Source organism: Protopterus annectens, chromosome 3.part0 (assembly GCF_019279795.1).
Source record: "Protopterus annectens isolate FY-2018-M chromosome 3.part0, PAN1.0, whole genome shotgun sequence".
Lineage (NCBI taxonomy): Eukaryota > Metazoa > Chordata > Ceratodontiformes > Protopteridae > Protopterus > Protopterus annectens.
In genome coordinates, this window is record NC_056731.1 from 1,616,738,830 (window position 1) to 1,616,755,241 (window position 16,412).

General features: G+C 40.1%; 1 protein-coding gene across 1 annotated transcript in view; it reads right to left on the reverse strand.

The window, feature by feature from the left end:
* Nucleotides 1-16,412, reverse strand: part of UBR5 (ubiquitin protein ligase E3 component n-recognin 5) — a 3,965,620-nt gene that overhangs the window by 427,284 nt on the left and 3,521,924 nt on the right. Inside the window, exon 54 of the mRNA XM_044065648.1 lies at nt 7,626-7,686. Within this exon, the coding sequence (XP_043921583.1) occupies nt 7,626-7,686 (61 nt within the window). The remainder of the gene's footprint in view (nt 1-7,625; nt 7,687-16,412) is intronic.

Sequence of the window (16,412 nt, forward strand, 5' to 3'; positions counted from 1 at the left end):
CTTCTGAGCACAGACCCAGTAACAGCAGCCCTGCAAGAGGCCTCTAATGAATCAAAACCACATTGTAAAGTATGTTTCCCAACCTGTTCAGCAGAATGCATTTAATCCTGTAATTCTTTATTTTCCACACAGTCATGAATCAACATAATTTTCTGTTTAAGCAATCCAATAACATGTTGCTGATAATTTAACATATGAAACTAACAGTTTAAAGCCCTAATGGACAAGGTTGTAGAAGTGTAAACCTTCTTAGCCCATCTATCCAGCACCCTGGAGTCTCTATCAGAAGGGGTAAGATTTCTAGCAGTAGAAGCCTTAATACCCTTGGACCCCTGAGAAATAGTCTCTGGATCTGCAACAAGATTTTTAAAAAGGAACTTGTGAGACTCAGGGACCCTGTAGTATCTGTCAGGTTTTCTGGGAGTAGGAGGCAAGGAATCAGGGGCCACACTAGATTCCGAAAAAGCATAATCAACCATGTCTAGTACAGGAGGAATAGCTAAAGGCCTATGCTGAGGCAGGAGTAAGAAATCCCTGAGCCTCTTTTCTGAATCAGAAAAATCCTGGCTTTCCCAGTGGAAATGCTCCCTTAAAGTATGTAAGGTTTCACCAAAAGAAAAATCCTCTGGAGTGGAGGCAGAGGGAATAGAGTCCTCTGCATCAGAATCCTCATAAGTAGATAATGGCAAATCCAAATCATCAGAAGAATCAGAAAAAACAGAATCCTGGTCAGAAGATTCAGAAACAACTTCAGTCCTAGGCCTCTTAGAAGGAGGGGGGGGGTTGGCTACCCCTGATTATAGTAATTAGATCTTCAGCCATTCTTATCATTTGTTTTTTAGTTATAGAGGCCTGAGCATGTGGCCTGGGCATAGGGTTTTTAGGTATGGTTTGAGATTTAGGCCTAAGTGAAGAAGGAAGCGTTGGTTTAATATGCAAGTCCATAGGCCTGAATACACCCTCAGAAGCCGGAGCCTGCACAGCGGCTCCGGACCGATCCAAGGTAGAGACATTCGCGGGTTCCATAGTTGATGCATTTCGCAGCATACCGGACTCCGAATGGGTCTCAGTAGAGGCCTGCGAATCAGAAGTAGCGAGTATCAGGGGCTGTGAAAGCACCTCACTGAGTACCCGTGAACTGGCAACTGGCGACTAGCTTAGGAGATGTGTCGTCGGCAATTTTGGACCTCGGCGGCCTGTCTCTGTCTTTATCTTTGCGTTTTTTCGGAATTCTGGCAGTCGGATGGCTAACCGACGACATTTCTGGATAATTAAACCAAGAACCGAAATATTTAGAGGCAAAAATATACCGACGACGGATAGTGCGCTGATTAAATAAACCACAAAACCGACAGCGAGGTAAGTCGTGGTCAGGGCCTAGGCAAGAAATACAGTACGAATGAACATCTTTATGAGGTACTTGCTTTCCAGAAGTAATGCAGTTATTAACCTTTACTGACATTGGTAAGGAGCAAGAAAAAGTTTCCCCAATTGGGTACTTAGCTTTAGTTGAAAACTTCGGTTCTGAAACTCAAAAACAAAAATATCAGGAGTCCGCCGACAGGCACTTGCGAACTGCTTCTGCTTCGGGCACTGCACGGCAAGAAAGACTGACTTAATGGCGTTGGCTGCATGTTTTATACCCCTGACGACCTGATGTCATGGAAGAAGGGACAGCAACCAATGCAGGACCCAAGACTTTGTTAATCAGGCCGACTGAGGGCTACCTGCAAGCAGATAACCCAAATGTAAAGACTGCAACAATGAAACATGAAGAACATCCAGTTATTTCTCAAACTGATATGCTATGTGGCAGATGTATTTATACAATGTGACTGGAGGCAAAGCTCTCACATAAAAGTACTACTGTCAATACGGTTGACAGTAGTACAAATGCTGCACCCATCACACACAATACAAAGCAAACATACAGACCTGCATATGCTGAGGCACTTAAAGGTAACCTTCCTAAACCTAAAGACCTCCTACACAAAGTTCACATAACAAACACCCTGAATAAAATTGTTTGACCTCCCCGTTGGTCCCTAGAAAAGGTCCGTTGAGGGGTCGGAAAATGTACACCCACTGTAAAAGGGGTCTTTCCTTCCTTCTCACATCTGGAGAGTGCATCTTTTACTGTGGGGCCAAACAAAGAAAACCGTCAAAAGGAGCACTGAAGATGCCTTCAAGGGCTCTGTAAAACCACGCAAGTGCATCCAGGCATGCCTCCTGATGGAAATGCCTAAACCCACAGCCCTTGAGGCGCCTTCTGTAGCAAGCAAAGTGAGCCTCATGGAAGAATTTGCAATAGATTGAATGGAAGTCAACTGTGAGACCACAGAATTCTAAGCCTCTGCAGTAGTGGCCCCTGAAAGGAAATTTGAAAGTTCTTTAATCAAGCCCCTTTGCAATCTCATGAAGCGTGCCAAGTAGTTCAGCAAGCGCAGAGCAAATGTCGCTGAAGCATATACTCACTTCCCATATTTGTCCAGAGCCCTAGATTGTCTATTAGGGGGATGGACAGTGGAACTCTGTTCTGAAAGTTCCTTCTTTGTAGCTGCTGCCATGACCATTGCATCAAGTGGTACTCCCTTATCCAATGTTCTCTTCCTACTGCTGGAGACAGAATCCTGTCTGATCTCTTAGGGATTGGATCAATTGTATCAGGTTCCTTCCACTCCTGATCAGACGCCAAATCAATGAGGTCATCAGCAGGCGGAGTGACCCAGGAGGTAGATGAGCCAGTCCCAAAAGCTTCCAGAAATGCTGACTCCTCAGGAGTTGGGTTTTGGGCAGACTAACCTCCCTTGTATTGAAGAATCTCCAGGATGTCTCCAAATGAGACATTATTGGGTGGTGATTTGGGAGACCCTTCTTCCTCATCAAAGTCAGTATCCTCAGTGACAGACTCCTGGGGGGAGTCCAAGCCCTTCCTCTTGCACGACTTCTTCCTAGGGACTTCTTCGGTGGGATGATCCATAGAAGTATTGGAAGACATGACAATACTCGGCTGGGTGGTCTGAAAGCTCTGGGCTAGCTGTCCCTGTGGTGCAGCATGCTGAGGACCATGATGCAAAGTCAGTAGAGATATCAAGGGTGGATCAGAGGGGACAGGACCACCTGACCTGCTTGAGCAGAGAAAAAGATCTTCACAACCTCAAAGGCAGACCACTCCGGAGAGAAGGAAGCCAATGGAGCCGAGAAAGCAAATTTCAGGCCTGTCACTACCCTCTGCTCCAAGAGCCATCTGCCACAGATGGAAGCTGGAGCTGTCCAATACTGAAGCTCTGAGGGGAAGACACAGCTCTAAAAACCTCAGAGTTGTTCCTATCCTCGCAGATCTGATCTGGAAGCTTCGGCTCAGAGACCCATCCAGATATGAAGATATTGAGGCCAGTACAATGAGAGTAACAGTTGGATCCGAAGACAAAGCTGCCTTTGGATATGACACAGAAGGGCCCAGAAAGCTTGGAACCAAGGACTCTAACATCACAGGTTTGGTCAGAAGAGAAGTTATCGGTGGAGTAGTAGATGGGCGGTGTTCCTGACCCAAGGGGGTAGGAACTGTGAAGACTCTCTTCTAAAATTGCTCCATGAAGAATCTCATCCTTCTTTCCACATCTGCCTCCATGATATTCTTGGAGGAACGAGAGGGCACCACTGAAGGAGACTTACCGTGCCACTCCAGAAAGGGGGAGGGCACCCTGGATGGTACCAGATCCATGATGGGACAATAGTGAATTAGAAACAAGGGCTTAGGATCAGAGGACTTTGGATCCAAAGTGTGTTCTGTCAGACTGGGGGAAGAACTTGCCAGATACCTCTTCGGATCTGAGTATAGTCGGATCCCAGGAGATGGCGGATCTGATTTTGATTTCTTTTTCTTTGGTTAAAAAGAAGCTGAAGCCATGGAATCTGGAGATCTGGACCTTTCTGAAGAGTCCTTGGATTCAGCCTTAGGAGACTGAAATCCAACAATTGCCTGGGAAAAAAGGAGTTGGCAATAAACCTTTTAATATTAGTTTCTCCTTTCTGAGAGAGCTATGGAATTGAACCTACTGCAAACGTCACATTCCTGGTCTAGGTGCTCAGCCCCCAAACAGTACACACACACATAAAGAGTGGGCATTAGTAAATGGTATCTTGTACCTCCATTTTGCACATTTTTACCTTTTTCAGACATAGTTACAGGTGAAAATTCTAAATAACCAGATTATCAGCAAAGAACCAATATATCTATTCAGACAGTACCGGACTAAATACTGCCACTAAAGAAAGGAAAGGACAGGGAAAAGCTAGCAGTTTTTGTTTTTATTTCTTCTTCTTTTTTTTTTGAAAAAGAAAGAAGAAAGGTATAACACCCTTAATGGAAAGGGATATGCAGAGGTAGGAAAGGCCTACCAACAATGGTAGCGTGAGTACACTTGCAAGTGTACAACAGAAAATAAAGATGAAGAGTAGCAGCAATAACTTGACGGAAAGTACAAAGTGTTAAACAGAGAAATTTACTAACGGATAGCGATTAAAGATAAATTTTTAAAGAATTAACACTTACCTTACTACGATCACTTGAGAGCAGTAGCCAACCATGTCTGGTCGTGAAAGCAGCAAACAAGGTCTGAGGGAAGTTAGTCATAGTGCATTGTGGGTAGGAAAGGAGCTTGAGAATTTGTTGTTCTCCACATGCTGGAGTAACGGCTGAGTCGGATGCAAGCCTATATGTTGAGAAATGAATGAAAACTGACATCAGATCTCATGTTTCACAAATCTTCTTGGGTCCGCACTTAGTGTTCCCTCACAACGTTTATCAATTTCCAAAAAGGAAAACAAGCTTCCAGAGGGAAACCTGAGGAAATTGTTTCCTCAACGTCAATATCATGACTCAAAGGTGAAAAGACCTGTGCCAAACAGGCAAGATTTTACTCATCCAAATCGGAATCCAAACTATCAGAGGTAGAAGGATCCCACTTCTTACAGCTGAAGTTTCCACCCCCAGGGCTGAAAGTTTGGCCACTTGAGGGTTAAACTTGTGCCATAAGGCTATAATTTTCCTAATGACTCTCTTACAGTAAAATAATGCAAAAGCCATGAAAGAGTGCCTGCAACGTGTATTTCTGTTCTGTAGGCATCTTTTGTAGATGCTCTCTCAAATGGCCATATATTTGTCTAATAATAGGCAACACTGCTGTATTTGGTGTTGTGTACCAACGCAGTATGACAAGGGAAAAAAAATAAAAATGACAGACATTTGTCATGGTCACCTGGGAACCAGCAGCCAGTCTTGATGTTAAAAGCTATTTACGACACCCAGACATAAGTAATTAAAAAAAAAAAAAAAGACAACAGGCAGGGATACACTCACAGCAGGCACCAACACAGCTCTCTACTGAAATCCTGAGACTTGATTTGCAAAGTAATGAGACATGCAGAAATAAAGAGAGACTGAGAATATAACAGAAGAGATCACACTGAACATCACTCTTCTACTTGAGAATAGTTTTTTCCAGGAGGAGGAAGGGAAGAGATTACACTTAACATCACTCTTCTACTTTAGAATTGTTTTTTTCCAGGAGGGACAAACCCCCCATACCCCCAAACGTGTGTGTCTATGTGAATGCACGTGCGCACGCACACACACACACACACACACACACACACATACACACCTGTATGTATGTGTATATATATTTACATATGCAAACCACAACCCGTAAGGGGTGCACATATCCCCTACTGTGCAAGGATTCAAAGTACAACACAAACAAAAAGATGTATCCAGCACTAGTATAAATATCTCTAAAGTCTGTTATAGTGCAGCATAATGCAAAGAGTCCATTCCCATTACAAATGGTCTCAAAATGCTGTTATGAAACAAAAAAGTAGCCAGAAACTTCCTTTTAAACTTCCCAACAAATGCAAACAGTCTTCAGAGTACTTGCTGTTTTCAAATAGTTTATTTCATGCTGAATTATGTATCCAGAAGTTTCCTTTTAAACTTACTAGTTTTAATCTCACCAGTGCACAAAATACATTAAAATGACATCCTTATACCAAATGGTTACATTTTAAACCAGCAGGCATTAAACAAACTTTTTTTGATGTGTGTGTATATATATATACATACGTATATATATATATATATATATATATATATATATATATATATATATATACATGCATACATATATATATATATACATACATATATATATATATATATATATATATATATATATATATATATATATATATATACACATATACACACACACACACACACACACACACACCAACTCTGATATGTCTATATATTGGAGAAAAGGGAATATTCCAAGAAACTGCAATCTCAGTATATGTAGACAATCTCAGTATATGTAAGAATGGATTTTTTGGCCATCTAGTCCACATACCTTGGGACTCAACAATGTGGGTCCTGAAATTTTAATGGGTCACCAAGTAGCACTGGGGTTGGACATGGTGACAACTTAGTAGAAATGATGCCCTTCAGCCTCTGCGGGAAATGGCAGTATTCCTAACCCTCCTGCTCTCTTCCCACATTATTTAATCAGCATCTGCTTGCCTTTGCTCTTTTTCTGTGCCTGTGCTTCTTTTGGGGATCTCTTTACTTTTAGACAGTTGAATGAGGGTTCTCTTGCTGGGAGTGGGGGCAGACATCCCCTGTGCCAGAACAAAAACCTTGTGTTTTTTCAAACACCCATATGCTATAGGTTCAGTTAATAGTCACAAGTGTTAACAGGAGGAGGTTTTACAATTTTCCCCTTAGCAAAACAGTTTTAGGATGGGTCTGTCTTTTGCAAGCACACTTGTTAATGCTCTTTTCCAAAGGCATCACAGATGTTAGATACAAATGCTGCATTATAAACAAGACTATCAAATGCAACAAGTACAATACACAACCAACCAATGCAAGCCTACCTGCCTAGAAGGGACAAATATACTGAAAACCAATGACTTCTTGTAACAAAAAGAAATGAAGAAGACATTGGCTGCTCTCCCTTTAAAACAAATACACCAATGTCCTGTGCATGAAGAAAAGTTAACTTCTGATTGGGGAAGTTTAATATCTTTGGAAAGGCGGACAGTCATTTGCAACTAATTCCAAAGGATCATGAATGTTACTGCAGTACAGATCCTAGAGACAGATATCTAGCTAATCTGTTTATTTCACAATGTGGTAAAGCAAGTCATTCCTAAAACAGTGTTATCACAACTTCTGAATACTAAAAGAAAGAAAAAGTAATCCCAATGACAGTGAGATGTTTTTAAACAATGGCAGGTACGTTGTTTTTCATTTAATTTTTCTACTAAATTAACTAGGTAAATAGAAAGGGCACAAATGCCTCATTTCAGATGCACACCAGAAGCCCTGCTATGGACAAGAGACATGCTCAGAGATGCACAGTAAGCAACTAGAAGTAACAAAATTGAATACTTGACAGGAAAATAAAGCTTATTAGAAGTCTTCTGAACAACACACTTCTTGCACTCACTTGAAAAAACTATTAAGACCAGTTGAGTAGACCTTACATAGAACTATCCTATTTACATATATAAGCAAACATAAACCTTCATACAAATAAATTGCATCGCAAGTTGATACATACCTGTGATTTATCTGATGAATCTAGCATACCCAAGTCCAGAATACTGTCCGCACCATTTTCCCTAAAAAGAGAAAAATAAAACACAGAAAAACATCAGTTACTTAAACAAACATATGACCTAGTTAGTTAATACAGCACCTCTGTATTGAATCGACTGAATTATAACAGGACCTACCCTGTTGGGTATATAAATAGGTTCATACTCTTTTATATTCAAATTTGGCATACGTTTTCTCTCCCTAAAGCTCCCACACTTGCACGCTATGGCACCACATGCTGCACTAAGAATATGTGCATACTTCTTTAAGCCTGGCTCTTCAGGCTGACCACTACAGTGAGTACACTGCAAATCAGGAAAAGATGAAGATTTACACAGTGTGACAAGATAACAAGCATGTTATCTTGTCACACTGTGACTACATTTACAGCAAACTCCAAATAATTACCAATGGACAGCAGGGCAGTCCAAAACACAAGGAGAGCATAGGAGATGACAGAAGACCCACCAAACAGGGTTTTCCCACAGATCAAGTAATGCTGAAAGAAAAACATCTGTTACATCATACATCTGGGATGCTTCTTGGTTGATCCATTATAGGAGAAATCTGAATCCAAAGCAATAAATCCCGAATCTGACTCCTATGAAGTAAATTCGCCAAGGTGGAAGGATCTATAGTGTAGTCAAAAAACATGAAAATGTTATGTATTTCTTTCTAATTATTTGATAACCAGATATGTGAATGGGGTACCTGTCAAATCTTTGAATGCTCAAAATTCCGAACGTTACATGGTCGAGACCAAACGTTCAAAATTTTGAGTGCGCGGAGATAGACTTTCAATGGCATTGTATGGTGCAGATAGGGAGAATTTCTCTTTTCTGCACTGAAGTGCAGTCTCGGAGCTGGTACATTTAAGTAGGGGGGTGTGGGGGTGCAGGGGGGGGGCTTGCCCCCTGTCTACACTGTTAAAGTGTTTTTTTTTCTGTGTTTTCTTTCTTTCTTTTTTTTATGTTCGAACATCCAAATGTCGAACATTTGGTCTCGACCATGTAATGTTCGACATTTTGGATGTTCGAACATTTAACATAGACCCTGTGGACGTGTTGGTTACTTACAGCTATCAGGTGCAACTCCTTTGCATATCTCATTTTGTGGAATGCAATCATGAATTGCACCCAATCACTACCAGCAATTAAAACCATTTAAATGTGGTAACACCAATCTTAACTGTAATCCTAAATCTCTATCCCTAATCCCACAACTTTCATCCCAGCCCTAGAACTTTCCTTCCAAATGACAGAGTAAATTGAACTTCACTATATTTTACCTCCGAAGTGGCATGCTGTTCACATTCTTGGTATAATTTACAGTTAGGCTACTTCTGCACAACATCTAGTCACTATGAAAAAGTAACCACAGCCACACCACTTTTCAGCAATGGCCTGTGCCAAAGGCAAACTATAAGAAAAAATCACCAGCAGTTAATACTGCACATGATCATTTCACACAGGAAAAAAGTACAAACACTGAATGGAGTTAAGTGGCAAATGAAAGGGGTGAGAGTACTATTCTAGAAAAGAACAAACTCTAAGAAACGAAGACTAATTCAACGTGGCAAATGCAAAAATATTTACAACTATATACAATTATTACTAACATGCATGCCAAGTGGACATCAGATGGCAAAATATGGAAATAATAAAGTAAGCTTGAGTCCTACAGCTGCTGCTGAGGGAAAAAAAAGTTTGAAGGAGTAGGCAGATGTGTAACTTGCCACAACAGAAATGTTGTTAATGGAATTATTTTTGATGTAAAAGCTGTAAAGCAAACAGGCTCCTGATCACAGCATTTTCTCATGTTCAGCAAGATGCTTGGTGGCAGATGCCATTGCAGCTGGCAGTGCAGGAGGAAAGAGTTTGCTTGATGATTGCAAACCATTCCCTGAAGAGCAAAGGAAAAGCTATTCAGTCATCTTAAACTCTCTCACCTGCTTCAGGTAAAACCAGAGTTAACATTATGTATACATAGTGCAAAGGGCTCTTCGTCTGTATGTCACATAATGAAGAAAACCAGGTTGTGAACTGTGTGGTCCAAGGAAAATTCCTTAACCATTTCAGAAAAAAAAGTTAAGTGGTCCTAAAAGACAACCTGAACTTGAGAAAGACCAGATATGGTTCCCTACATATAAGGGCCTACAGCTCCAGCATTATGTACACCATGGTGATGGCCACCAGAACTTCTACACAGCTAAACCATAAACTCCATAATGAGAGATGGGTAAATCCTGTCAGTCTTGCAGTACAGATTCAAAGGAGGAGGGATTCTTCAAATGTGACCTCACCTGAAGAAAATTGTCATGCTATCGAGTGCTGGGCTACAATCCTGCCACATAAAGGACATTAATGGATGAATGTCGCAGACACGTCTAATTACTTGGTAGTATTGGGAACCTTTCACAAATGAACATCCTCTTCTACTTTGCAGAGTACATTTGATGGGAACTTCAACGGCTTCTGACACACCTGCTGAAAGGATCACATGGTTTACAGCACATGCCAGGTCCTAAAATGGAGACAGTTGTCATCTCAGCTATGGGTGAATTCTCTTTGCTTAGAATGGGAGTGTGCTCCCTTGTCCACTACAGACCTAAAAGCCTAAACAACTACCCTTACTAGGCACCATGGGCAATAAAAATAATTTCTGGTCTTTCATACCAGAATTCTGCAATAAGGCAGAGCATTAGAGTGACTGGCATGAAGACCTACAGGAATCTCCCTTGCAAAAGAATAAAAAAATGTATACATGTTAGTATGTCCATTCATCCTGATGCATCAAGAACAACAGACATTTATGTGCATTCTTCTAAATGATGAACAGACTGACTTATGGACTGCCTGAGTTTTGGAAGATTCAGACATGTCATGACTCTTGAAATTATTCAACAGATCCAAGAACGATCTGAAGGACTAGTTTATCAAGACTGATTGCTCACCCAGAAAATGACCTGCTGGGAGACTCAAGACTCTACCTGTAGCCAAATGCCAGATATGTATAGTACCTCTAAACAATGAGAAGGTCCATGTGGTCTCTAGCTTACTCATCATATAATGAATCATAAAACGTGCAAGGCAACTAGATCAACTGCCCATTAGGTTTATCTTCATAACTGCATTATGCACATGGGCGAATCCACTATGTGCGAAAGGAGGTTCCCAAATTGGCAATACCTCGAACAAAAATTGTCTGAATGTGCAATGAGCGAATGCACACTGGCATTCGCTCATTGCAGATTTGACGTTTTAGATGCCGAGTGCACTATATCTGGGATCAGAAAATGAACCCTTAGCCCACTGTAGTGCGATCTCGGAGTTAGTATATTAAATATGGGGGGTGTGGGGCAGGGGGTCTTGCCCCCCTGCATTACGATGCGTCATCAACATTGTAGCTCAAAAATCAGCGAATCTGCTGTTCGATTTTTTCGAACTACGGAGATTTTCGCAGTTTAAAATTTGTGCTTTTGGTTTGCACAAAAGCGCGATTGATTCTGTCATTTCCAACAATGTGAAGGTAAACTGTCCATTTACACCTTGCTATTACTCACCCTTAGACCGTTACCTCATATTTTTTAAGGAGTGATATGCCAGTCATAGTGAATTTATGAATACCTATCCAACTGTCTAACTCCTTTTTAAAGGAAGATAAGGTGTCACCTTGCTTGAGCTGGAGAAGAAGTCTGTTCCAGAGAAGGGGTAGCTGTGGGACAAATCTCTCTCTCTGTCTCTACACCATGTTTATTTGCTGAAGCAGGTACAGACCTCTGGCTCTAGTGTTCATTGAAATGATATGTGGAGAAACAAGACATCTTGGACTGCAGATTTCTAATGGTCTGGAAAGCAAGGCACAGACTGCCCAGAAGGAATTTACAGGATACTGAACACAGGAAGAAGTCCTCCAGCCTTTCTTGACAGCTCAGGTCCTTTACGCCCATGATTTTTTTTTTTTGTCAGGAACCTCTGGTGTCTCTATAGTTGCTTGATATGTACAGCAAAAATTATTCCAAAGGAAGCATCATATTCTATGATGGGCCTGATCAGTGCAGAAATATAGAGGGTTAAGGACTTCTTTGGAGCTAAAGAAAATATTAAACAGCAAAGATGTAGCAAAAGTGCCCAAAACGTAACTAGTAATCCAAAATTAGGCACCAGAGACCAGCAGTTCCAACACAAAAGTAATTCAATGTTCAAACACAGCAAAAGGAACACACATCCACAAATAACAAATGCTGATTAAAAACACTTCCCCCTTATGTTTTCGTCTCATAGAACTTCATCAGATGGGCAAAAACATCATAGTTACCTAGTTAAATAACGTCCGAGAGGTTGAGAGAGAAGGGTCCTGTGAACTACAGGCATGGGAACTAAGTACAAAAAAGTTGGGGACCACAGGAATGAACATATTGGAGATAGATTCTCAAAATGAAATTACACAAGATGGTTGCTTATTTAGCTACAATGGTTTTAACAGACTTAACTACACCAGCACTGTCATCATCAAAGGGCATTTTCATTTATTTTCGAAAGGATTCACTTTTATACCCAGGGTAAAAACCAATTTGGTGAATTTATTAGTTGATTTTAAATTATTCATTAGACAAAAAAATCTAGAATTATTTTTTAATGGACAGGAGAGAAAGAATATTCACAACAGACTAGTGAAGAAAAGCACTTTCACCCCCCCCCCCCCCACTGCAACCCCAGCTTAGAAATTTTGAACTGGTGGTGGAAAAAGAATTAAAGGAAATGTTGAAATACAATAGAGTGACCCCAAATGTAACTACTGAGGAAAAGAATATTCTATATAATTTTAAGGAAAACAAAAACCTTAGAACTATGAAACCAGACAAGGGTGGAAGGGTTGTTTTAATGGATCATATCAGCTATGAAAGCAAAATGTTTGACTTGCTCAATGATGAAGAGACAAGACCGCGGTGGTGGTGCTGCGGTAGCATTGTCGCCTCACAGTAAGACGCTGTCTGGTTCGATTCTCAGCTAGAGCATCATCTGCGTGGAGACATGCGTGAATGGGTGTACCTTCGATGAAGATGGTGCATCAGGCCTGGCAAGCCAGTATGTAAAAATCAACTGCCAATCATTAGCGGACCGGAGTTCCGCTGTGGTGACCCCTAACTGGGAAAAGCCGAAAGACATAATGATGAAGAGACATACGCTAGAGTTTCCTTGAATTAAGTCAACATTGCCTACAAAAAGATTTCTGTGTCTCTAAATGATCGAGTGATAAGAGGGGCTCATAGATATTGAAACTTATAACTTTTTAAATGTCGACAAGCCCAGAGTACCCTCTATCTTTGGCATACCCGAAGTCCACAAAAGTATTACTGATCCACCGCTTAGGCCTATTGTCGCTGCAGAAGGATCAGTAACTGCACCTTTGGCAAAATATATAGATTATAATCTAAAAAACACAGTTTTCAAAAATGAGAATATTCTCAAGGATACATGGGATTTTTAAGACGCATAAGCAATGAACAACAATCCAACACAAGTACTTTCATTACACTTGATGTAGTGGATTTGTTCACGTGTATTCCACATGATGTGGGGCTTGCTTGGTTTGAGGAATTCATGGCCGATTGTGGGGATATTCCCTTTGGTGTATTTCGCACTTGTCTAATTTTAATGGACCTAGTCCTCAAGAATTATTTATTTTCTTTTAGGGAGAATACTATAAACAATTGAAGGGCGTGACAATGGGGGCACACTGTGCCCCCCTACCTACACCAATATTATTCTCCTATATTGGGAAAACAAGTGTGTGTTCATCTCTAAATTTAAGCAATATTGGAACCTGTATGAGCATTTTTTAGATGACATCTGTATTTTCTGGACTGGTACTTATAATCATTTTTTCGAATTCCTTGAATACATTTCTAAGACTACTAAGTTCCTAAAATTTACATATCAGATTAACAATAGTGAGTTAAATTACTTTGATGTTGACATTCATAGGGTGGACAATGGTTTCAAATCTAAAATACACAGAAAGCAGACGTTCTCGAATTCTTATCTTCACTAAGCGAGTGCCCACCCTCCCACAACAAAAAAGTGGGGTAATAAAAGGTCAACTGGTCCAGGCTAACAGAATGACATCTGATGACCAGGCTTTTAAAAGAGAATGTGATTTATAGTAGAAAATGTTCAAAGCAAGAGGGTACCCTCCAACACCTTTGAATGACATATTAACAGAAGTCATGGATGGCAGAGAGTCTAGGTTTGCCACTATTTTGGGTAAAGTTCACCCCTCTGATAATGCAAGGCTAGGTACGAAGATAGAAGGGGCGTCTTACCAATCTGCTTTGACTATCACATATGATGGTGAAACAAATTTGGTCAAACAAGTTATAGACAAGGAGTGGAAAAAAATTGCAGCCTTATCAGATTTAAATTATATATTTAACAAGCCACTTAAATGTGTGTACAAAAAAGGACAAAATAACAAAAATATTTTGGAAGGAGGTTCCCATTATAACAATTTCGGAACTCTCATTAGTAACAAAAAAGGTACACACAAATGTGGAAGTTGTACCCAATGTAAGTACATACGGACTGGGGACATGTTATATTTAAAATGTAGAAACAAGTATATAACTACTAGAGGGTATGCAAACTGTAATACCACAGGTGTGGTATATATTGTTTTGTGTGGGGCATGTGACTCCTCCTATGTGGGTAAGACAGAAAGGAGGTTAAAACAAAGAATGTATGAACACCTTTATGATTTAAGGAAGAAAAATGATAATAACGCCCTGTACAAACATCTTCAGGCATGTCCAAAAGACCAGCATCAATTTTTTTGTGACAGAGGTGGTCTCTATAGACCCCAGGGGTGGGCCATGGGAGACCAGACTTAAATAAAGGGAATTATATTGGCAATCAGTCCTGGATGCTTGCAACAATTCAGGACGTAATGATATTGTGTCTTTAAAACCTGTACTCAAACTCAGGTCTGCAAAACTGTGAAATTTTTACATTTAATGTATATTCATGTTATTTTATCCTGGTTTATTTAATTGAATTCTTGATTTAATATACATTTTCATGTGCTTTATTATTTGTCCACCAGATGGTGCTACACTAGTAAGACTCACATGCTGTTTAGAATTCACTCGTTCTGTATCTTGGTAACTAACTGAATCACTGATTTCATTGATCTAGTCAAACAGGAAAAGTTATTTAACTAGGTAACTATGACTTTTTTGCCCATCTGATGAAGTTCTATGAGACGAAAATGTAAGGGGAAGTGTTTTTATTAGCCTTTATGTTATTTGTAGGCTTGCAAGGTTTCTTTGTGGCTAAAACCGGACTAAGGTCATGCCCCTCGCATCACCCATAACTCCACCCATTCCCACCCCCCTCTCCCATCCATGCTCCACCCATTTCGTGACATCACTGACATCAGCTGATGGGAATGCCCTCTTTTTCTGTTCCAGATGCCTGCTTTCAGCTGATTTCTCCCCAGTTGCCATAAATACTGTTCAAAACTCTCACTGTGCATACTGTCTTCTGCTTTACTTCTACAGTGATTACAGATATTTGTATATAATTTAAAACAATTTATTTCAAATTTTACAGCACAAACCACTGATACACATTTGCTAAAGAAAGCGATACAGTCTCACAATGAAAACAGACTTGGCATTAAAACTACTCTTCTACAATGATTACTTTGATTTTATTTTTTACATTTTACAGAACAATGATGCACAAACACTGACAGACATCTGGTAAACAAAGCAATACTATCTCACAATGAAAATAAAACTTGGCAATGGCATTAAAACTTCTCTACCCTTGAAACTGACATTCATTGAAACAGCATTGAAACCCACACCACATCCAAAGAAAATGCATGGCCACGGGTGGATAAAGATTACCTTTGGTTTGTTTGCAAATCATAGGCCCCTTGCACACAAAACAAGAAACATACGTGTTCTTTTCTTTGATACACCTTCCTGACTTTATTGAATTATATTCCTTGTACAATACAGCACACTTGTAGAGTGCATTTTAAATTTATTGTCTGAACATTTTTCCAGTAGACTGTATTGTAGGCAATGAAACAAAATGCATGAACCAATAATGACAAAACTGCCCAATTCAAAACATTTCCATCATAAAAGTCTACTTCCACACCCACACTATAAATAGGAAAAAAAATACTTTTTTTTAAGGGCATTCTTCTTTAAGAACGCCCTTCATGTCCGGTCGCACAGATGCAGAAGCCAAGATTGTTTACATCTTCGTCTTCCATATGGGTAGAATTTGAATACCAGAAAACATTTGGACTATGCAGTGGACCACCATGAACAGGACCACCATGAACAGTCAGACAAGTGAGAGGGTAGGGGTGTGTGTGTGTGTGTGTGAGAGAGAAAGAGAGAGCATGTGTGATGCATGATTTACTGGATGGATGTGATAACTATAAATTAAACATTCTTGACATTCAGCTATACAACAAGTTGCCAAAAAAAGTACTCTCCAAATGTTTAAGCAAAAGTTCAGTATAATGCACAGTTCACCCAACAACCAAAACGGAAAAATGGACACAAAAAAAATTATTATTTTGTAGTGGGAAGAACTCCTCTATCAATCCTCCATGTAACCCAGAGCCCTGTTTGCATCTTGTTTATTGTGTTTTGTCTCCAAGTTATACACTTCAGATTTAGTAACCTCCTTCTAGAGATAAAGTTTTAAATGACAATGTTTAACTA